At 48.9% G+C, this 22,970-nt stretch overlaps 1 protein-coding gene across 2 annotated transcripts in view; it reads right to left on the bottom strand.

Annotated features, from left to right (window-relative positions):
- Positions 1 to 12,333: 12,333 nt before the first annotated feature.
- The window catches only part of AFG1L (AFG1 like ATPase), a 201,770-nt gene continuing 191,133 nt past the window's right edge, over positions 12,334 to 22,970 (bottom strand). The window contains exons 11-13 of one of the 2 annotated variants that reach the window (XM_055330283.1): positions 19,442 to 19,582; positions 16,151 to 16,264; positions 12,334 to 13,834 (exon numbers count right to left, since the gene is read on the bottom strand). In XM_055330283.1, the coding sequence (XP_055186258.1) occupies positions 13,706 to 13,834; positions 16,151 to 16,264; positions 19,442 to 19,582 (384 nt within the window). In that variant the 3' untranslated portion in view covers positions 12,334 to 13,705. Of the gene's footprint in view, positions 14,739 to 16,150; positions 16,265 to 19,441; positions 19,583 to 22,970 lie in introns of both variants that reach the window. The other variant, XM_055330284.1, reaches the window with a different exon arrangement.

Below are 22,970 nucleotides of genomic sequence, written 5' to 3'. Positions count from 1 at the left end.
ACTTTAACGTCTTTTTAACTCTAATTTGTTTCATTTACTTCAGTTAAAAACAAACAAAAAGTCTCGCCGTGTCTCTCTGTGGCCCACAAACGACCCTGACGTTGGTCGGAGGCAAAAGTTGGCAGAACGAACAAATACAGTCAAGTCCCTCGGGGGTGTAAGTTCGAGCGTTTGATCTGCCCCAGATTTCTCCAGAAACGTGGAGGGCCCCACGCCCCTGTTCCGGGCGCCCTGCGGGCCCAGGGCCAGGCCGCAGGGAAGGCTGACACCCGGCAGGTCGGCGGCGGCCTCCGGGGCCCTGCCTCCCCGCCCTCGGGGTGCGGGCTCCCTGGGCTTGGGGACACTGGGGTGACTTACCGCCCCCGGGAACAGTATGGCCTCCTCGTACGGCGGGGAGCTCACCCCGTGAGGAAGGGCATGTTTCAGAGTGAGATTGTGGCCGGGGCGGCCCACCCTCCCCCGGGCCAGGCTCCTCCAGGGCAGCACCGGGGCCGGGCCGCGCTGGGTTTGGAAGCTTCCAGAAGGCAGGCGGGCACTTGAGGCCCTTCCCTTCCTGGAGAGGCCACTGCACACACCCATGGAGTGACTCCCACCCAGGCCTCCCATCCTGGGGTCCCCGGGGCCCCCGAGAAGCCACGCAGAGGCCTCGGAGGACGCGCGTGCAGAATGGGCCTTGCTTCCCTTACTCTGGGAAGAGGTTTCTGGGCGCTCATGCCCCGCTCTCGAGGTGGCTAACAGGGAAGAGGCTCTTCCTGCCTCAGGCCCGGGGCTGGGCCTCTCTGAGCGCTGGTCACCCCGGCTCGGGCAGGAGGAAGGAGCTGCCCTCGGCTGGCACCACAGGGCCGCCCCGGGAGCCTCTGCCTTGTGCTACGGCGGCTCCGGGCGTCAGAGCCTGTCCCCCAACCCCCAGGCCCCCAGGCCCCCCGAAGGCGGCCTCACGCGGCGGTGTCCTCGCCCATGTGTCTGCTTGGCCCTCGTTACCCTCTGGCGGTTACAGGAGTGTTTTTGTGCCATCAAACCTGATCATGTCAGTAGCACAGAGGAATAAGCGATTATTTTTAATTCGACAGACTATGTCACTCTAATCAACAGAAATCAACAGATGCCCTTTTAGCCATTGAATTAATTAATAGATTTTATTTATTTATCCATGAGAGACACAGAGAGAGAGAGAGGCAGAGACACAGGCGGAGGGAGAGGCAGGCTCCCTCCAGGGACTTGATCCCGGGACCCCGGGGTCACAGACTGGGCCGAAGGCAGACGCTCAACTGCTGAGCCACCCAGGCGTCTCTAGCCATTGAATTTAATATTCTACGTGTCACAAAATTTGATTAAAAATATAAGAGGTTTATTAGTGCAAAATATGGGCACGTTTTAATAATGGCAGCAGTTTTTACACCACGCACCCTGAATTTGGGGTTCTGCAAGGGAGCTAAGTGTGGGCGAACCACATCACAGCCCGCTTCCCCAGCATTCAGAGGAGTTAACAGCCGAGCCGGCGTGTCTCCTTCTCCCGAATTTCCAAAGCACCCGAGTGATCGCTCCTGCCCCCCACCCCCCCCACTCTGCTGCGTCCCCAGACCCCCAGACCGGGCTCATCTCCCCGAGGCCAGGGTCCTCCACCCCGTACCTCCCACTCAGCGCCCCGTGTCCGCCACCCTGTCCTTTCTCGGCCTTCCACTAAACCTCTGGGCTGACCTGTCCACACTCGGGGTTCCCGGGACCCCCGGAGCAGCCGCCCTCTTGGCACTTACATTGCGTCCCTGCGTTGTCCCCGAAAGGTCCTGGGCACAGCATGGCCAGAGGCTTCGCACCCCCGCGTGCCCGGCTCCCGGCGCAGAGGAGACAGCCAGTAAACGATGAAAGAATGAGTAAGTGGGGCGCCCCGGGGGGCTCAAGGGTGAGCGTCTGCCTTTGGCTCCAGGTGTGATCTGGGGTCCCGGGGTCGAGTCCCGCATCGGGATCCTCATGGGGAGCCTGCTTCTCCCTCTGCCTGTGTCTCTGCCTCTCTCTGTGTGTCCCTCATGGAAAAAATAAAATCTTTTAAAAAATGAACAAGTGCCTAGTGAACACCTGCACACTATCGTAGCAGCTTTGGGGAGCTCCGGTTCCCGACCCCAGAGCCGCCCTCCGGAGCGCACAGTTCAGGATGTTGAAGGACTGAGCGGCCACCGCAGCTGCGGGCCGGACACTAGCAATTCAGCCCTCGGGGCCGGCCCGGAGGACCGTGTCCCTCATCAGTCCTCATTCCTGCGCCTCCCCCTCGGCCCTACTTCCCTTCTCTGCGCACCTGCCTCTTCTGAACCTTCCACATACATGGGGTCATGCCACATGTGGCCATTGTGACCGGCTTCTTTCATTTGGGGTCAAGTGTCCAAGGTTCCCGCCCGCTGCAGCCCGTTACCAATGCTCCGTTTCTGGAAGGCTGGAAAGCCGGCCCTTGCCTGGACGCGCCTCCTACAGCGGACCCCTTCCCCCGGGGTGTAGAGCTGTGTTCCCACTTTCTGACGAACACGGGTGAGGCTGCCCATAAACACTCACGTACACATGGTGGGGGGGACACATATCTCCATCTCTCTCGGGTAGATGCAAAGGGGTGTAGACGCGCTGGGGCCCGTGGTGACTTTATGTCCAACATCTGGTGGAGCTGCCAGACTCACGTTCAAAAATTGCACCATTTTACATTCTCACCAGTGATGTAGGAGGTTCCACTTTCTCCACATCCTGGTCCACACTTGCTATTGTCATGGGATCCCTGGGTGGCTCAGCGGTTGAGCGCCTGCCTTCGGCCCAGGGCGTGATCCTGGAGACCCGGGATCGAGTCCCATGTCGGGCTCCCTGCATGGAGCCTGCTTCTCCCTCTGCCTGTGTCTCTGCCTCTCTCTGTGGGTCTCTCATAAGTAAATAAACAAAATCTTAGAAAAAAAAAAAACACTTGCTATTGTCTCTCTCTTTGATCCTGGCCATCCCACTGGTGTGGCATGGCATGGCGTGTCACTGTGATTTTGATTGGCCTTTCCTTAACGAGTGAGGGAGCACTTTCCCATGTGCTTACAGGCCACTTCTATCTGTAGACTATGGAACCGAATGATAACATGTCAGAGCTTCACAGGAAAACCCCACAGATGAGTCCCAAGGAGTAATGCTAAGTGACTTGCCCACAGTTATGCACAGCCGGTAGCAGCACAGGGTCTCTGATGTCCCCCTGACTCCTGTTCTTGCCCACCCGACCCTTCCCTCAGGTTGCCTCTGGATTCCTACCCTGTTGGATGAATGAAGTGACTGTGTTCCTTTATGAGTCCCCATAAGCATGTGCTCTGGTGCTTTTGGATTTTATACCGTCTTTCCTTCTTTGGTTGGGTTGGTTTCATCCCTGAAAACGGTTTTCCCTGGGTACAGTCTTTGTACATGAGCAGATGGGTTGTGTTGTTGTTGTGTTGTTGGTTTTTTTAATAACTTGCAGCTACTTAAAGTTTTAAGCAACTGCCGACTGAACTCCAAGCGTTAAATAACATGAAGAGGCTTTCTTAGCCATGGGAGTGCGAGTGAGGATGGGTTTTAAGTCATAGGATAAATTTAAACCTGTCCACCTGATATTTTCACTCTGACCATGGACACACACACACAAAGTATTAAAAAGATAGCAAGTATTTTTAAAAGTATTTAAAGGTAAGGAATGAGGCAGCAGGGCTGGTGAGGACAGATGGAGCACACGGACGAATGTCGGGCTTTGGGAGATTATAGAGATAAGCTGACAGTGCCCCCGCCTCCCAGGGACACAGCACATGGATCTGGAGATTGAGCTGAAGAGAGAAGCCATTCTTAGCATGAATTCTCAGGGAAGGATGAGGTCTTCAGACAATTAATAAAAATGAAAAGAGCTGACTTGGGGGATGGCTGGTACTGGTCAAAGTAGGCTAGTTTACGCTGCAGTAGACCAGCAGCCCCAAAAATCTCCATGGCTTACTAGAAGGTAGTTTTATTCTTTGCTCACCCAGCATTCACCATGGGTTTCCAGGCCATGGCTTGGCATTCCAGGCCTCTTCCTTCCTCTTTCTTTTTCTTTCTTTCTTGCTTTCTTGCTTTCTTCTTTCTTTCAGATTTATTTATTTGAGAGAGAGCAGGGGAAGGGGCAGAGGAAGAAGGAGAAGGAGAGAATCCCAAGCAAACTCCATGTTGAGCACAGAGCCCAACACGGGGCTCGATCTCACCACCCTGAGATCATGAACTGAGCGGATATTAAGAGTCTGACGCTTAACCTACTGAGTCACCCAGGTGCCCCCAGGCTACTTTCATCTTGGCTGTATCTGTCTTAATATATTTTCATGTTTTCTGCAGCAAGAGAAGAGAAATCTAGATGTCAAACTGACTAATTAGTGGTTCACCTTGGATGTGCCATGGCACATCATTTCTGCTCACAGCCAGTGGCTTAGAACTTAACCACATGGTCTTACCTAACTGCTGAGGGGCTGGGGGGTGTGATCCTCCCATAAGCTTGGAAGGAAAGGTGAACTGGACAATGGGTAAGTTCTAGTAACATCTGCGACAGCTGGAGAAGGGGTCCTTTCTGGTCTCCCCCAGGGGAGTTCCTGGAGGGATCTTTGTGATTAGAGTGGCCCTTTCTGGTAGGGGTTGGGGAAGGGGTGTGGACTGCGGGGGTGGAGCTGAAGCAAAGGGGAGATGCATGCGGAAGATAATCACAGCAGGTGTGATAAGCCAGGCGATCTAGATTCCAAGCATTTCTGAGTTTATTATCTGAATCCCCAAACATGAATGGAGACTTCCTCCTAGCTAAGATTTGGGGCAACTCAACAAGTATGGCTCATCCTTGCCTTGGTTCTAGTTTTTATTTTGATTTAAATTGGAGATATCTTCTTAAGGAAAAGTTGAGACAATGCACAGAGTCCCTTATCAAAGTAGCCATGATTCTGTAAGCATTTACATCGTCGTGTTCCCATAATGCACTCTTCCCCTGCTCTCTCTCAAATAAATAAATCTGAAAGAAAGAAGAGAGAAAGAAGAAAGAAAGAAAGAAAGAAAGAAAGAAAGAAAGAAAGAGAAGGAAAGAAAGAAAGAAAGAAAGAAGAAAGAAAGAAAGAAAGAAAGAAAGAAAGAAGGAAGAAGAAAGAAAAGAAAGAAAGAAAGAAAGAAAGAAAGAAAGAAAGAAAGAAAGAAAGAAAGAAAAAAGGAAGAGGCCTGGAATGCCGAGCCACTACCTGGAAACCCATGGTGAATGCTGGGTGAGCAAAGAATAAAACTACCTTCTGGTAAGCCATGGAGATTTTTGGGGGCTGCTGGTCTACTGCAGCGTAATCAAGACTCTCTCCCAGTGGGTCTGTGGGGTCAAAACTATTCTTTCATAATGCATCTGGCCTCACCGCAAGAAGCTCTTAATTCTTTAAGTTAGAGACTGAACAAGAGGAATGAGAACTAACAACTACCTATTGTACTCCTGAAGGCCGGCCTCATTCTCTAAGACTCCAAACTCTACTCACCCCTGGGGGAATGGGGAAGGGGGGTGGGGGGCAGTGTGGACATCAGACCTAACTCAGTTACTGTGGAAACTCAGGACAAGCCAGAGGCCTTGGGACCATGTTCGCTCAAACGGCTCCTATATTCAGATTGTTGGATTAGCTACTCATTCCCATAATTAACCATCTACCAGGTGGCATCCTGTGCAAATACTTGCTTGAACCAGTTTCAAGCCCGTATCGACATGCTCCTGGTGTCCGTCACTTCCCTTCTGCTGCCAGCATCACTGGCCCTTGCCGATTCCTGGAGTATCAGAGTATCGTGAGTGCCTGGGATAGAATCACGGCAAGAAGATACTGCAGACTTGGAAGACTGGGAGGGAGGAAGTAGCCTTTCAGACACACCGAATCCAAAGAGCGTTCAGGAGGACAGGTCCAGTGGCAACACAGCAGGTGGGGGAAAGTCAGGGAGGGGGCCACACACCTGGGAATCCTCAGCGTCGGTATTTGCAGGCGTGGGAATCAAGAAGAGAATATGCAGATGAGAGGTGTGAAAGTATTTCATTTAATATCGGGTCTTTTATAATTATCATCTTTAATGAAGAAAGAACTTGGGCAGCCCGGGTGGCTCAGTGGTTTAGCGCTGCCTTCGGCCCAGGGCATGATCCTGGAGACCCGGGATTGAGTCCCACGTCGGGCTCCCTGCATGGAGCCTGCTTCTCCCTCGGCCTGTGTCTCTGCCTCTCTCTCTCTCTCATGAATAAATAATAAAATCTTAAAAAAAAAAAAAAAAAGAACTTAGGAGGTGAGAAAAAGGAAAAGGAGCCAGGAACCTTCGGAGGAGGAGGCTGTAAGAGGCAGGAGGAGAAGGGCCCCACGGGGTTCACGGGAGTCCTTTATCCCTTTAGCAATAAACTCAACCTTCTCAAAGTGCGGTCTCAAGACTCTCTCAGTGAGTCTGTGAGGTCAAAACTATTGTTTCATAAGACCGCTAAGGCATTCTGGACCCTTCTCATGCTCCCTCAAGTATACAGTTGAATCTTCCAGGAGCTACACCATGTGTCATATCACAGCCAGAGGAGTGCATCAGCTGGTAGGAGACTAACTATATCCTATTAAGCCAGGCACCTGCCAAAAAATTTAAACAATGCCATTTACTAAATTTTTTTTTGTTTTGGAAAATATAGCTATTTCTCATAAAGCTGCTTATGGAGATGTCATGGGCTTATTACTTTTAAGATGAATTAATACTTAATAATTTCTCGACTTTAATTTCTAATATAATTAAATAAACACACCCCCCCACACACACACACAAATACACGTTTTTTGGAGTCTGCAGTAATTTTAAGAGTGAGCAGTGTTCCTGAAACATTTGTTTACTGCCATCGAGTTCCCTAGTTCTTGGAATCCTCAAGCCTTCTAGGAACCCACTGGGGAGATGGGTCATTCCCCCTTCCTTCCCCCTCCACCCCCTGCCCGCCTGTCCTGCTGAGCCCACACCCCAGCCTGCCCTGCCTCACCAGTTTCACACCGGCCCCAGACTTTCCACACAGTCATTGCATTCCCCTAACTGCCTGCTGCCTCGGGACCTCCCTGGAGGCCCTGCCCGCTGCCTGCCCCCCTGCCCCCCGCTGCCAGCATCCCCAGCGGGATGCTCACACCCCTCACTCTCCCTCAAACACTCCTCCCAAATATCTCTCACTCTCCTTTCTGGGGACCTCTGGTGCTTGGAATCGTGTTGCTCCTACTCCGTGTTGCTCCTACTCCCAAGTTTTCTTTAAATGTTTTTTTTGTTTGTTTAATTTTTATTTATTTATGATAGTCAGAGAGAGAGAGAGAGAGAGAGAGAGAGAGAGAGAGAGAGAGAGAGAGGCAGAGACACAGGCAGAGGGAGAAGCAGGCTCCATGCACCGGGAGCGCGACGTGGGACTCGATCCAGGTTCTCCAGGATCGCGCCCTGGGCCAAAGGCAGGCGCCAAACCGCTGCGCCACCCAGGGATCCTCCTCCCCAGTTTTCGACACATCGATGTCATTTGCGCATGCAAAGCCCTCCTTTTGCTTATTTTGCCTACGCTCACCTGTCCCCCCATCTCACTCCCCCCCCCCCAGGTGGCCATGCTAGTCTATGTCCTTTCCCTCCAACCCATCTGCCATAGATTTAGATTTTGTGTGCCCTAGAAAAATATTGGGTGTTATTTTGTGTGTGAGTTTCCCAACTCATTTAGGGGCGCTGCGTGTAAGTTTCCGTGGGGCCCGTGTTCGGGCTTGTCCGTGGTGCCATCAGAAACCCGCGTCGTTGCCTCTCGCCACCGGGGGTCCCTGTGGGCCGCGCCCCCCGCGGTGGGCTCCCCGCGGCCTCGGGGTAACAACCCACCTCCTAACTACACAAGGGGACTGGTGGTGACCACACCTCCTTAGCGGGAGTCGCTGCACCAGCCAGTCGGTGCTTCTGCATCTTGCCAGCACGGGGACCCCGGCCCTCTGCCCTCACCCACCTCCTTCCCACCCCGACTCCGAGCCCGCAGTGACCCGGGAGACGGGGCTCCCGAGGCCCCAGGGCAGCAGGGAAGGCCGCGGAGGGCAGGTGCGTCCAGAAGTCGCGCTCCCCGGTGCTGACCCGGGGCCTCCGTTTCCCCCTCCTGGGAAGTAGGAGCAACCAACGCAGGTCATCGGTGGCCGCGGGCGAGACCACAGGGTGGGAGCGAGGGCCTGGGAGTCGGAAAGGGGGGCGGGGCCCGGGACGCCCTGGGACGCCGACTGGGTCCTGGGGTCGAGCAGCCCGAGCGGTGGGCCGCGGGGACAGCGGGGAGGCCCCGGGACGCCCTGGGACGCCGACTGGGTCCTGGGGTCGAGCAGCCCGAGCGGTGGGCCGCGGGGGACAGCGGGGAGGCCCCGGGACGCCCTGGGACGCCGACTGGGTCCTGGGGTCGAGCAGCCCGAGCGGTGGGCCGCGGGGACAGCGGGGAGGCCCCGGGACGCCCTGGGACGCCGACTGGGTCCTGGGGTCCAGCAGCCCGAGCGGTGGGCCGCGGGGACAGCGGGGAGGCCCCGTGACCCCGACCTGGGTCCTGGGTCGAGCAGCGCGAGCATCGGGCCGCGGGGACAGCGGGGAGGCCCTGGACGCCCTGGGACGCCGACCTGGGCCCCGGCCCGGAGCAGCGAGTGGCCCGGCGGGACCTGCTCCGGGGCGGGCGCTCCCGGCCCGCGGCCACCCGCGCATCGGGCCCTCGGGCCGCCCGGGCCCTGGAGGATCAGCCCCTCTGGCCCGCGCCGCGCGCCTCTCGGGCTTATTATTCGGTCGGTTCACCCCGCTGACCACGAGGTGGTGCTGTCTTTCTGGGAAATCTTTGGTTCGTCAAAGAGGCAACAATCTCTTTTCCCTCTGGGCCTGAAAGAACACATTTGAATTTAACAATCCTGGCAGCATCTCATTAGGCCAGAATCCGTGCCCTTGGGTCCGGCGTCTCTTTTCCCTTGTGCTTAGAAACCGTATTGGGTTGTGTGGGGGGGGTGCGCCTGGGGGGCTCCGTTGATCAAGCATCCGCCTTGGGCTCAGGTCGTCATCCCAAGGTCCTGGGATGGAGCCCTGGGATGGAGCCCGCGTCAGGTTTCCTGCTCATTAGGGAGTCTGCTTCTCTCTCTTCCCCTGCCCCTTCCCCACTGCTTGTTCTCTTTCAAATAAATAAAATCTTAAAAAACATAAAACAAAAAACAAAACCGTTTTGGGTTGGGATGTGTCATCTTCTGGTTGGCATTCGTCCAAGGCTGTAATGCAAGGCAGAGTTGGCATTCATTATTGCTTTGTGATCCTAATCATTCGTATCAACTACTCTTCATTGAACCCTTTACCATTTGCAAAGCACTTTTCACCAATTACTCTCAGAATGACTCTATGAAATGGGTATTACTGTTCTCATTTATAGATGAGAAAACCGAGGCTCAGAGCACTACTAATTCAAGGTCACAAAGCCAAAGCTGCCAGAACCAGATCCTGAACCCTTCCCATTGTACTCGGATGAGCGGAACAGGCGCATCCTAGAGACCGGCAGCCAACCACTGGGGACCCAAAAAAGTACAGCCCTGAGGCCAGAAACTTCTGGGGACAACCTCCGGGAGACTTGCCGCGCAAGCAGGAAAGACAGACAGGTACCCTCCGGAGACTCAGGCTATCACAGACCACAGGGCCTCAGACATGTTGCTCAGGTGCGCAGCTGGACAGAGTCCGCAGACGCTCCACGAGAGGACAGATCTATTAGGTTTATGTTCCAGGAAAATGAACCTGCTTATGCCAGTGGGAAAAACAGATCTTCATTCTGCCTCGAGCAAGAGGTGTAGACTCCATCTCCAAAGACCAACTTTTTCTACCGGCAAGGGCTGTCTTACCGGTTAGGAGATCCACAGACGATCGTGTACAAGACCACGGGATCCCTTGTTCCAGACCTGCTGCCAGGTTCTGGCCATGAGCCGGGAAGCCAAATGTCAGGGCGCCGGGCCCCGTCTCCAGGGGTGCTTCTACCCCAGATGAGGGGCTACGGGTTCAGGTACTTGGACTTAGGGAAACTGTTTTCAGCACCGAAGCAGTTACACGGAAAGTTGAATAAATTAGTATTGGGCCATGTTAGGGCCCCGGTGTCCGTCTTAGCAATTCAGGAAATCGTTTTACCGTTTCCCGTGCCCGGGCTTCCCCGCGTGTAAAATGGGAAGAGCAGCACCGACCTCACAGGATTGTTACAGGATCGAGGAGTTTATAAAGCAGTAGAACCATGCCCAGCACGCAGCGAGCACGTGTTTCTTAAATAACATTAATACATGGATTTGGGCACATCAAAATTTAGAAATTTTAACAAGTGAAATCTTAATTTTTTTCAGGATTCCAAGTAATTCAGAATATTATTTGTATACTCACAGGTAGAAGAAATAGACTCCGGGAGAGACTGCGGTATTTCCTTATGATTAAAATTTGAAATCCCACTGAAAATGCATAAATGTGATTAGAATGGTACTATCATCTTCTGCATTTTATAAACATCAGAAATAGGTTAAAAATTCTTTAGGTCCACTGTGTCTTTCTAAATTTCATTATTACTGGTGTTGACAAATAAGCCTACCTGGCAAGAATAATGCAGTGATCGGAATTTTTCCTTCTCCTTTTTTAAAGAAAAATTTTCCTTTTTCTCCACTTGGTTTCTTCTGAGTTGGGAAACTAGGGATCATTTCGGAGGGTGCCCTGGGTCATTTTCCCGACTCTAAAGATAGCCTTGTCTGAGTTTCTGGGTGAGTGGGAATATTCCACAGCAACACTCGCCCTGTCTTCAAATTATCAATTTAAAGCTTTTTTTTTTTTTTTTTTTTTAAAGAGAGAGTGAGCATTTGCTCTCAGAGAGTTCATGCAACCCCGGGAGAAAGACCGGAATGTTGAGAATGTAATAGGAACAGGATTTGGAGGAAAAACACACGAATTGAAACATTGCTTTCCAATCTAAAAGTTGTTTTTCATGTCTCATTTTGGCATTAATTTTCTTTTAGCACCATATTGTTTCCTGGTAACAGCTTATTTCCTTTTGTTTGTTGTTGTTATAACTAGTCTTTAAGATTTTTCTTTTTCTTGCAGGCTGTTTTATAAAACAGACTTTGTGGAGAAGAGATGGGGATAAAGATGTGCCATTTCTAGCCACCACGGAACTCCCTCCTCCCACCCACTCCCAGCTCAGAGAGCCCTCTCACTACAGCCGGGCCCCAGAGGGCGTGGGGGGCACAGGGGAGGGACAGAAGCGGGGACATGATCCAGGTACTCAGGTAAAACCAGAACTACGGCGTTGCCCTACAGAGACAATACTTAAAAGTTGAAGTTCTTCGGTACCAATATTATGGGACAGTTACACTGAGAATCCAGTGGGCTTCTGTGCATCGAGCCAGGGCCCCAACTAACATCACATTGTTTCCAGGGAAAAATAAAATTCTAATTCCAAATACCTGACCTGGTAAAAACTGAAGTTTTTTTTTTTTTTCCTCAACTGAAGTTTTACAACAGAACTTGAGTGGGGACTATTTCACATCAACCCAACACACTCAGAGACAGTTCCTCTTTCTATCATTCAGGCTGTCCATCTGTCTGTCCATCCATTCATACTATCTTTTCATTAAGATTTGGCATAATTACCAAAGAAATGTGAAAAGCAAAAATCTGATAGAAATGAGTTATGCATTTTATATTTATAGAGTTCAAAGCAATGGTTCTGTTGTAAGTTCATCTTCACTGTTTTTTTAAATCAATATTTAAAATAATCTCTTTTTTATAGAGGTGGTGAGGTATAGTGAGTTTTGCAGTTGTGAATCTTAGGTCCAGCTGCTTTCTTTTCTAAGCCTTGGTTCCTTATCTATAAACAGGGACAATTCTAGAACTCTCCAGGATCAATTCTTTACCTGAGCTCATGTAAATGTCTAGCAATAAATCTCTTTTGAACTCTTTTTTGTTTCACTTCAATAAAGATACTTTTATACTCAGCCATAAAAGGGGATGAGGTCTTGTCATTTGCAGCAACATGGATGAACCTGGAGGGTATTATGCTAGTGAAATAAGTCAGACAGAGGGGGAAAAAAAAAAAACATGCGATTTCACTTACATGTGGAATCTAAAAAAACAGACTAAAAAACCCCAAAAAGCAGAAACAAATCCATAAATATAGAGAACAAACTGATGGCTGCCAGGGGAGAGGGGATGGGTGGAATGGGTGAAGGGGAGTGGGAGATAGATACAAGCTTCCAGTTATGGAAACGTACAAGTCACAGGAATAAGAGACACAGCACAGGGGATACAGTCAGTGATACTGCAACACTGCGTGTGGGGACAGATGGCAGCTACACCTGTGGTGAACACGGCATAACGTACAGACTGTTGAGTGACGCTGTACACTTGAAACTAAAGTAATATTGTGTCAACTGTATTTCAATTTTAGAAAATTTTAAGGCTTTTAAACCCACATTTAATTTTCAGATGCCATGATTTAAACTTTTCTCTATCCTCAGGTACCTATCCATCTATCTGCTTGACTTGGGTTAGTGTCTAAAACAGACTAATGTGGGTAATTATTAATTTATAAATTAAACAGATTCAAGGAGCTTACCTGTGTTGACAACTGTAACCATTTTATTTGGGCTGTGCCTACCCCCCCCCCAAATATCTGATTTTTGCAATATTCGATAGATTTCACATTTTTCCTTTTCTCTTTTTCTTCTTGAAGAAGGATTCAGACTCACATAACAGCCTCAACTAAGATCCCTTCTGTGATAAAAACCAAGTCAGGATGTACTTGAACGAATCAAGGAATGACCTCAATGAAGGACAAGTCAGATTTTATTTAAGGTTCATCAAGTGTTCTCCCCTATTTACTACTAAGTCCATCTCATCACAGAAGCAGAGGCAAGGGTGGGGAGTGTCATTCTGGAGCCGGAGCAAATGCAGGAGCAGTGGGAAGGAGCCGCCTGTCTTCCTGTGGGAAGGGGTCCTGCTGGCCTCAGGTGAAGCAGAGTTCACTCTGATGCTCGGTGTCCAGAACTCTGTCCCCTCCTGACACTCTCTCACTGGCCCATCTTCCTGGTATCTGTCCTCCTACTGGCACTCAGAATTGCAGGATCTGCCTGTCGATTAGAATTCGACACCCTTGCTCCTTATTCTATGCTGTCATAAGGCCTATGAGATTTAGTAGGATTTATGGCCCCCCCAAATCACATGTGTAAGCCCATGTCCTAAAATGTTGTTGTTCTCTTTAGTATATACTAAGATCGGAAAGTTGCTTTGCTTTGTATTGAAATGTAAGGTTTTTTCTCCCTCTCATAAAAGATGTGCTTGTATCACCATGTAGCCAAAGCTCAGAGATGTTCAGAACGACACTGCATTTAACTGTGTGTGTGTGTGTGTGTGTGTGTGTGTGTGTGTGTTTCAGGTGGCTTAATATGAAGCCAAAATGTCTGGTCCTACATTAATCTTCAGGAGTGATGACTTTAATTTTGTGGTGCAGAAATAAAATCAAATAAATAGGCAAAAAGTAAACCTATAAAAATGGTTTTAACTTACTAATCCACTCCATCTTTGACAGCAATTTTAGATAAAATGGTCCAGAGCACAAAGTGCATAATTAATTATGAGAAAAATGATTCCTTCAAGTCCCATAATAAAGAGTTCTCCCTGCCGTAATCATTTGTCCAGAGTTTTAATCAAGCAAAAGCGATGGTTACTTCTTGCTTCTGTCCCCCTCATTCCAGTACTGCTCAGTCTGCATTTCTGTGAGTCGGGAAAGCGTGCGCTGAAATGCGAAGATTTCCTCTTCTCCAGTAAACATAGAGAGTCCTTCTGCTGAGTCCTGGTTACCGAAACACAACACAAAACAAAAAAACAACCCCGCACCAATTAGAACTACCACAAATCACCATTTATAGAACTAAGGACAGGTTTAAAACGACTTTTTAGGTTTCTCTTTTTAGGTTTAGATTATAAGATGTTCTATACATTTTTTTCATATATGGGCTCCTAAATTAGACTGCAGAATCAACTTAATTTAAACCAATATTCCATAGACGGAACAAATTACCAGGGAGAAAACAACAGGGACAACATGAGAAGAATGATGAAAGCTGAAACAATACCCCAAAATCCAAATAAGAAAATGTTTGCAGGAAGAAAGCTGCTGCGTGATGAAAATTTTCTGCAAAACCGGAGGTAAAGACATGTCAGACCGAAAAAGAATTCTTTCTCCAAAAAAGGCCCAGCAGAAATAAGTTAACACCGAAACACAGTAGCTCTGGCGAGTGAGGAAGCCGGAGGCAGGCCCGCGTTCCCAACAGGAGGCCCGGAGCACAAACCTCTGCAGAGCCTCCTCTGCACGGGGGCGAGAGGTCTGCTGTGGGCCTGGAGGTTTGGCCAACGAGCCTTGGGAAGGCAGGGCTGCCTTTTTGGTCTTGAGCTGCTGGACACTTGATCCTGCCAACCAGAGTTAAGTTTGGGGATCCCTCTGTGAGGCCAGCAAACAGCCTGGCACTGGTGATACCAACGTGGGCTTGTGGCCAGTAAGTGAGAAAGAGAAATTCTGTCTCTTTCCTTAGGGATCCGTACCACACTTCAGAGAAAACTTCTGGACTCCTTAGTCCTTGCATCACTGGCTGACCCACTGCAAGACCGCATGGCCCTGCGGTCACAAGCTCTCATTTCTTCTTACATCACTAGTCCCACATGCTGAGCTGGCTTGGCCCTGTATCTGAACCCCGATCCTAGGGAGAAAAATGGAAGAGCCAGTGATTTAAAGAACTTTAGAAACTGGCCTGATAGAGCCCCTCAAGTACATTCTTTCAAATGACAGAAGACATTACTTGGATATACGTATTGCTCCTGGAGAAAGCACCATTTTGAAGGGTCCCAGCATATGGGTTCATAAGCACCTCTTTATTTCTACACATACAGTTAGGTAGTCATATTTTGAACAGTCACCCTTTTTTAAAAAGATTTTATTTATTTACTCATGAGAGAAAGAGAGAGAGAGACAGGCAGACGGAGAAGTAGGCTCCCTGCAGGGAGCCCGACGTGGGGAGTCTCGGGATCACACCCTGGACTGGAGGTGGCACTAAACCGCTGGGCCACCGGGGCTGCCCTGCATGTTCACCTTTTAATGACTTATAAGCCTCATTTCCTCCAAACTCCCAAGGATGCAGAGTTTCTCCTCGGGTCAGTAAGGAACTGTTTCCTCATTTCAAATGGCCTTTCGCTTTTGGGATTGGAAGAATGGGGCTCCCCTCACTCTGGAGGTGTTTACGGATAGCTGTAAAATTTTATTTTATTTTTTTTAAGATTTTATTTATTTATTCATAGACACACAGAGAGAGGCAGAGACACAGGCAGAGGGAGAAGCAGGCTCCATGCAGGGAGCCCGATGTGGGACTCGATCCCGGGCCTCCAAGATCACACCCGAGGCTGCAGGCGGCGCCAAACCGCTGTGCCATGGGGGCTACCCAGCTGTAAAATTTTAACTAATATTTCAACTTCTGAGAAATATGCCCTGTAATGTTTCTACTTAAGAAGGAAATGTAAAATCATTTCTGCTTGGCCTGTTGCAAATCACCAGACCCCAAGCTCTAGGAGAACTGGGCCAGTGTGGGCTGGTTCTCTGTAGCGTGTCCCCAGAGCCCCCACCACGGGTGCTCCTTAAATGTTCATGGAATGGAGGTTGGAGGATGAATAATGGATTTCTTTTTAAGCCAAGGGCTATGCCAAGCATTCCACAGTCCTGGAAGAGCCAACCCACATACTTGGATACTGTATTTTACACTCTGCAGATCCAGTAGACGTGAAGAACCAGCATGGTGTCGCAGAATGAGCCCAGACACAGGTGCCCAGGTGTCCAGCTCTGGCCCCCCCATTAGTCAGCGGTGTGACCACGGGCCCACTGGTCCACCTCTCTGGTTTTCCTTATATGCAAAAAAATGATCACGAAGATTGCTTGCACTCTAAGACTATATTCTCTACATTTAGTGATGCTGAGCAAAAGTCTGCTATATTGACTTTAGAAGAAAACAGCAAATCAATGGTTAAGCATACACCGTGTTTTTCCTCAAAATGCAGCCACATATAAAATAAAAAACAATTAGGCTGTTTTATAATAAAAAGAGATTATGTTAATATTGCCTACCTGGCTCAGCCCCAAATCATCCATCAGTATTCTGCTATGCTCCAACTCACTGTCATGATGTTGATGTAAAAACAAGCTCGCTATAGGAGTCGATGCAGAGCAAATGACGCGTACCTGAAAGACACGAAAATGAGTAAAGAGCCTTACTCCGCACATTTTGCAAGTTAAAGGCCAGAACAATCTCTCACAAAATAAATATTCTGTTTGTCATCACAGGGAGCTTAGATTTTTTGCTTTTAAGATGTTCATATTTTTTCGAATACTTTGTGTCTCTTTAAAGTGATATTTTTAAACTGCAGGGCCCTTTTCAGAATATTTCCACACAGCTTGTAACATCTTATAAAGTAGGGAGCTATAGGGGAGAGCTAAGGTTTTATCGGGTACCGTTAGGCCTGGATACCAGCTCAGGTCCCCCACTTCGAAGCCCAGTGGTCTTCCCATCACACCCGGGGGTTGATAGGTACACCTGTCTCTGTGCGCCCCGAAGATGGTCCCCGGATGCGCTGTACAGGTGACTGCTAAGCTCAGGGCATCGCTACGCTAATTAGACCCTGAATTTCTAGAACCTACCTTTATATCAGCATCCTACCGAGACAGACTTCAAAAAGACTGAGCTTGACCTTAATATTTCTTGATTATGCAAGTGTCTGAGTGAGTGCACATATGTGATCATACATTGGAAACAGCTTTTATGTCATTATGAATTTTATGCCCACCAGTTTAAATACAAAACATACTCTTCTTGATGTTTTAATAAGTCCTGAATTTGTTTCCAGGATTCATGGCTACCTGTTAAAAATCGTTATTTAAACAACTATGCCAATGCTTTAAAATAATGTATCAACATTTGGGACTAGTTTTTCCATGTCCGGATCACTTTCTACCTCCTCTTCTTGTATGTTCTTTTTAATCACAAATGACACTTTTTTTTTCATTATTGAGATAAGAATACCCTGATCTCACAAATTTCCATGAATACATTCTAGAATTATGTATGTTTTAATGCTCCCAATTTCTGAAATAAGATAATTTCAACTGTTCTTTAGAAAAAAAAAAAGAACATAAATGCGAAATGTGTGATCTAGTTAAAGCAAATGTTAGGAAAGAGGTTCTGGTATTCCATCGTATGGCCACAAAACTCTTCCTTCCCATTAACTAAGAAGTGGGACAGTGGGGGTGAAATAGGACCAGGGAGGGGGAGATGGGGGCCATCGGTCTCTTTAAGGTATTCCATGTAATCGAGTCAGAGTTTATCAAACCTCCTACTCTAAGAACCACCTACTAATGCCCCTCTACCATTTTTCTTGAAGCATGAGCCCTCTAAAAATGGGAGGGCCATGTCCAGGCTTCATTCCGGACCCCACACAGTTATTTCAGAGCAGCGTCTGGGAAGTGACAGGACTTGATCCCTGAGCTCTGGTGTTCCCAACTTCCTGTCTCTCCCGCCTCCCTGAGTACATATGCCGCCGCCCTGGGAGTGTGTGGCACATTTAGATGTCACTCACTATGGCAGGCTCCTCTCAGCACTGCTCCTGAGCCAAGCTAACTGCCCTTTGTGCTCAGGCCTGCCACAGGGCCTTTGCTGCAAATGGCCCCCCAGCATTGGAATTTAGGCATCACTTCTCAGGGCATCTAAGAAGCGGTTGGGGAGCTTTGTGAATATGAAGGTTTTCATACCCATCCCCTTAGGATTAGGGTTCATTTACTGGGCTGGGGGTAGGATGGGCTCTGGAACATGGATCTTAAGTAGCCCAGAGGATTCTGATGTAGGCGGTCCTCAGCAGGACTTCCCCAGATCCACCCCCACCCCCCACAAAGATCGGTCTACTCTCCCCCAGACATGCACAGCGCCATTCTCCTCTCTCAATCCTTCCAAGAGATCAGCCCTCCGGGGTGACTTACATTTAGTTCTGTGGATATCTGATTAACGCTTCTCTGACGCTAGACTATACATTCTATGAAGGCAGGCACCAGATCTGGCTTTGCCTGTCGTTGAATTTCTAGCATTTAACACTGCACTTGGCATGAGAAAGGCTGCTGAATGCATGAATGAATGAAATGTTAAAATCTCACCTCTTCTCAGTGGATTCTGGTACCTTCCCCCTCCCCGCAAAATCCCTTCAATTTTAGAATCACTGCTCTATTTCTGTGCAATGGGGGGGAAATGATATCTAACAGTAGAATAATATTTAACTCTATTTTGAGGTTGTACTTATACTTTTACTATATATACTATAGTAAAAATTTATTTAGATTTTAAAAGATTTATTTATTTATTTATTTATTTATTTATTTATTTATTTATTTATTTATTTATTTAAGAGGGAGAGAGAGAGAGAGAGAACACGTGTGGGCACACATGGATGGAGCGGGGGAGAGAGAGAATCTCAAGCAGACTCTCTGTTGACCGTGGAGCCTGACATGGGGCCTGATCCCAGGACCTGAGATCATGACTTTAGCTAAAACCAAGAGTCTGATGCTCAACTGAGCCACCCAGGAGCCCTACAGATACATACTATTAATTGCGCTCACCTTCATGGAAAGCTGGCTCTATGCCACACGACGTTCTGAGGGCCTTACGTGCGCATTTAGTCCTACAACAGCCACATGGAATAACTACCATTATTACCCCCTCTTTTTTCTACAGAAGGTAACTACAACTCAAAGATATTAAACTGCTCCTCAAGGCGGACAGCCTGACCCCAAGGCACATTCTTTATTCAGTGGCTGTACGGCCTCTGAGGAATGGACACAGGCTCTGCAACTCATGCGAAAACACATGGCTAAAAGAAACAAGATGATGCAATGCTAGTCACGAGGGTTTCAGGGTCACAGGGAGAGAGAGCTCCAATACCGAGGATGGTCTCTAGTCACTCATTTGTTCGACCATTTTTTTCAGTCCAATCATTTATTCATGCAACACGTGAATTTACTGAGCACTCAGTCTAGATAAGCATCTGTTGTACATCATCATGGGGTGAGCACGTGCTATGTCGAGGTGAATGATGGCATCATTAACCTCACAGTGTCTTCTGACGGAAGCCTTACACTACTACTTTTCCTGCTACTACTGATACTATTTATACAGCACTTGGCCTGTGCCAGGCGTCTCTTTTTTAAGTGCTTTCCATGGATTAGCATAGTTTGCCCTCGATAATTCTCTGAAATAAATATTATTTTCCTCAATTTGTAGATGAGGACACTGAGGCACAGAGAATAAACCAGGACTCCAGGCAACCTAGCTCCACAGTCCAAAATGTTTAGTCTTGGGAAAATGTACTACAGACTTACCTTGAAATCATAGAAGTTGTCAATGAGAGTTATGAATCTCCGAGCTTGTGTCCTCTTTGCTAGCGTAAATTGTGGAATGTTTCGTAAAAATACTGTATCAAAATTCTTTGACAGTTCCAGATAGTCACTGGCTCCAAGTGGCTGTAAGTAGAATGAAAATAAAGACTAGAAGACTAAAGCCAATTCTGGTTGCCCTGAATTTGAAAATCCCTCTTTTTCTCATCACAGTCTAATCTAGGTGGTAGATGGGGGGGGGGGGCACCTTGACCAAATGGAGCAGTGTTGTCACTGTAGGCTAAGGACGGTGTCTGCTGTGATTATAACAGTGATGTAGAAAAGGGGCAAGAGACTGTTGGGGATTTACCCCAAAGACACAGATGCAATGAAACGCCGGGACACCTGCAACCCGATGTTTCTAGCAGCAATGTCCACAGTAGCCAAACTGTGGAAGGAGCCTCGGTGTCCATCGAAGGATGAATGGATAAAGATGTGGTTTATGTATACAATGGAATATTACTCAGCCATTAGAAACGACAAATACCCACCATTTGCTTCAATGTGGATGGAACTGGAGGGTATTATGCTGAGTGAAGTAAGTCAATCGGAGAAGGACAAACATTATATGGTCTCATTCATTTGGGGAATACAAAAAATAGTGAAAGGGAATATAAGGAAGGGAGAAGAAATGGGTGGGAAATATCAGAAAGGGAGACAGAACATAAAGACTCCTAACTCTGGGAAACGAACTAGGGGTGGTGGTAGGGGAGGAGGGCGGGGGGTGGGGGTGAATGGGTGACGGGCACTGAGGGGGGCACTTGACGGGATAAGCTCTGGGTGTTATTCTGTATGTTGGCAAATTGAACACCAATAAAAAATAAATTATACAAAAAACATAAAAGAAAAGGGGCAAGAGAGAAGACAAGAGTGTGGTGGGGAGTGAAATATCTCAAGCTACCTCACCTGGTGCCTTGTAGGTCCCTGTCCTAAACCCAGTCTTCCATTTTATTTATATGACATAAATGAAAACATGTCCCAACAAATCCTATGGAGCGACAAACTGTCGCTACTGTTCGATGGAGCGATCTTTAACAGCGTGCCAACTCCTCTGTCATCATTTTGAAACAAAGACTATGTTTCAGTATGAAACAATCAGAAAATACTTTTCACTTAATTGGAAGTACAGCTGTTCAGGTGCAATGCAGTGAACGCTGCTAACTTCTGCAGGAAATACCGCTGTAGGAGGGGTTCGTGAGCAGAAGCAGAGACCTGGCGGTAAGTGGGTGCAGCATGCTCCCTCTTGACGTGAGGAGGGTACAGCGCTCAAGGTTCACAAAATCATCACACAGGCCCCACCTACGATGTAAAGGCACTTGTTTCTGCAACATGAACTTAAACTCATGAAAATTATGAAAACTGCCTGTAAACACAGTCTCTGGGGTTAGAACAGTCCCAGGAAGCGTTAACCTCTCTCCATCTGAAGTTGCGTGCGGATGAGTGTTTCTGGCCCCGCTGGAGCGTGGACGAGACCAGGGCCTGGGTGGGCCAGGAGCTGCCCTGACGTGCCTCTGGAAGCTCCCGGGCACCTGACCCATCCCTGGGACACAGGCAGCTGAGCCACCTCAATTTCTAGCAGAACCCATCAACACTGCCCAGAAATGTCGCCACGTGGGGAGCCACTTGCATCGCAACAGAAATGCAGCTAGGGCTGTGCTCCTGGGGGACCTGGGGACTTGGGAGGAGGGGAGACGGCCATCCCCACGGCAGAGCCCATCTCTTTACGCCTACGCCCTCCCAACCACCGCCTCACACCAGTCACACACCGGTCACACTTCTCACGGAGCTGTGGGAGCTGTGGGGAGGGGAGCCTAAGTCAGAGGGTGACGCTCTGGGCGAGCGGCTCCCTCGAGGGAGCGCGGCCCTGCGGTGGGTGGATGCAGCAGCGCAGAGCCTGGGCCAAGGGGGGCACCGAGAGCACAAAGAATGCCGGCCCCTTGGGAAGTCCGCTCCAAGATGTCCCTTCCCCCATGTCCTCTCACCAACCGGGTAACAAATGGGGAGGGGGGACCCTTGCCTTTCCCATTTCCCTTCCCTGGCGGGGCAGCCTCTCCATCCAGGCCCAGAGCCCGGCCTTAGCGGAGGCTCCGACGCGCTGGGCCACGCGGGGCCTGGGCGTGGGGCGGGCGGACCAGCCTCAGGAGGGAGCCCGCCGCCAGGCCTCCTACACCCGGAGCCGCTCCCGGGTCTGTGGCCTATGACCGGTGCACCTTCGGGAAGTCCCATCACCTTTCTCTTCCTTTGGTTTTCCCATCTATACAATGGGAGTCTGGTTCCTAGCTCACAGGACTGTGAAGCAATACGCGAAACGACATGTGCAAAGCACCCAGCACAGTGCCTGGGGCACCCACGGGCGCTCGGGTCACTCTGGCCGCTTTTCACGTCCATTATTTCGAGCTCCAATGATTAGGCTCAGCTCGGACAAGCTGGGGACGCGGAGAAGTGTCAGTCTCAGTCGCACGGGTTAGTTTTGCTCCACCCCTGGCTATTTCCCGAACCCTCGAACCCTTGGGTCTTGGCGCATCTGGAGTCCTCAGGGTCACAGCAGGGACCGCGGGGACCACAGGAGGCAGGACAGGCCTCTCGGAGTGAGGATGCGAAGCTCCTCCCACGAGACACACTGGGGCTCTGAGGGGGACACACGCTGCTTTTTTGAGATCAGTTAGAATGTAGTGTCTCATCTTTGCAAATCGGAAAGTACATGTAAAAAAAAATGTACGAGCTCATCTTAGGTATGTAGTTATGTATAATTAAACTCGTTCTTTATGCACGGCTGTGATTTCTATCAGTATAACTACATGCCCAAGGAAAATCATCATCAGGAGAGCCCTGAAGTGCCTAGGGCAACTGAAAATCAGGATTCTGCTCACTCAGCTATTTTTACAAATTATATACCTTTGTCAGTAGGTTCTGCATTTGCCGTTATATTAGCAAGTATCCCCTTCCCTCGCATCCCTAAAACAATTATGTGCTCATTCACGTAAAGAAAATTAAGCTTTATATAGTTGTCTGTCTCCTTTAAAAACAATGGTGATGGGGGGCAATGAGGGGCTGCTGTTTTTTAATAGATACTGAGTTTCCGTTGGGGATGAGGAGAGTTCTGGAAATGGGCAGTGGTGATGGCTGCACAACAATGTGAACGTACTTAATGCCACTGAACTGTGCGCTTAAAAATGGTTAAAAGGGAAAATTTTACACTATGTAATATTTTACCACCACACACACACACACACACACACACACACACAAACAAAAGATCATTAATACTAGGAAGTGTTATTCATGGGCAGCCTGGGTGGCCCAGCGGTTTAGTGCCGCCTTCGGCCCAGGGCATGATGCTGGAGTCCTGGGATCGAGTCCCACGTCGGGCTCCCTGCATGGAGCCTGCTTCTCCCTCTTGCCTGTGTCTCTGCCTCTCTCTCGCTCTCTCTCTCTGTGTCTCTCATGAATAAATAAAATCTTTAAAAAAAAATTT

This window comes from Nyctereutes procyonoides, unplaced genomic scaffold (genome assembly GCF_905146905.1).
Source record: "Nyctereutes procyonoides isolate TBG_1078 unplaced genomic scaffold, NYPRO_anot_genome, whole genome shotgun sequence".
In the NCBI taxonomy this organism is placed as follows: Eukaryota; Metazoa; Chordata; class Mammalia; order Carnivora; family Canidae; genus Nyctereutes; species Nyctereutes procyonoides.
This window is presented reverse-complemented; position numbering and strand designations above follow the sequence as displayed.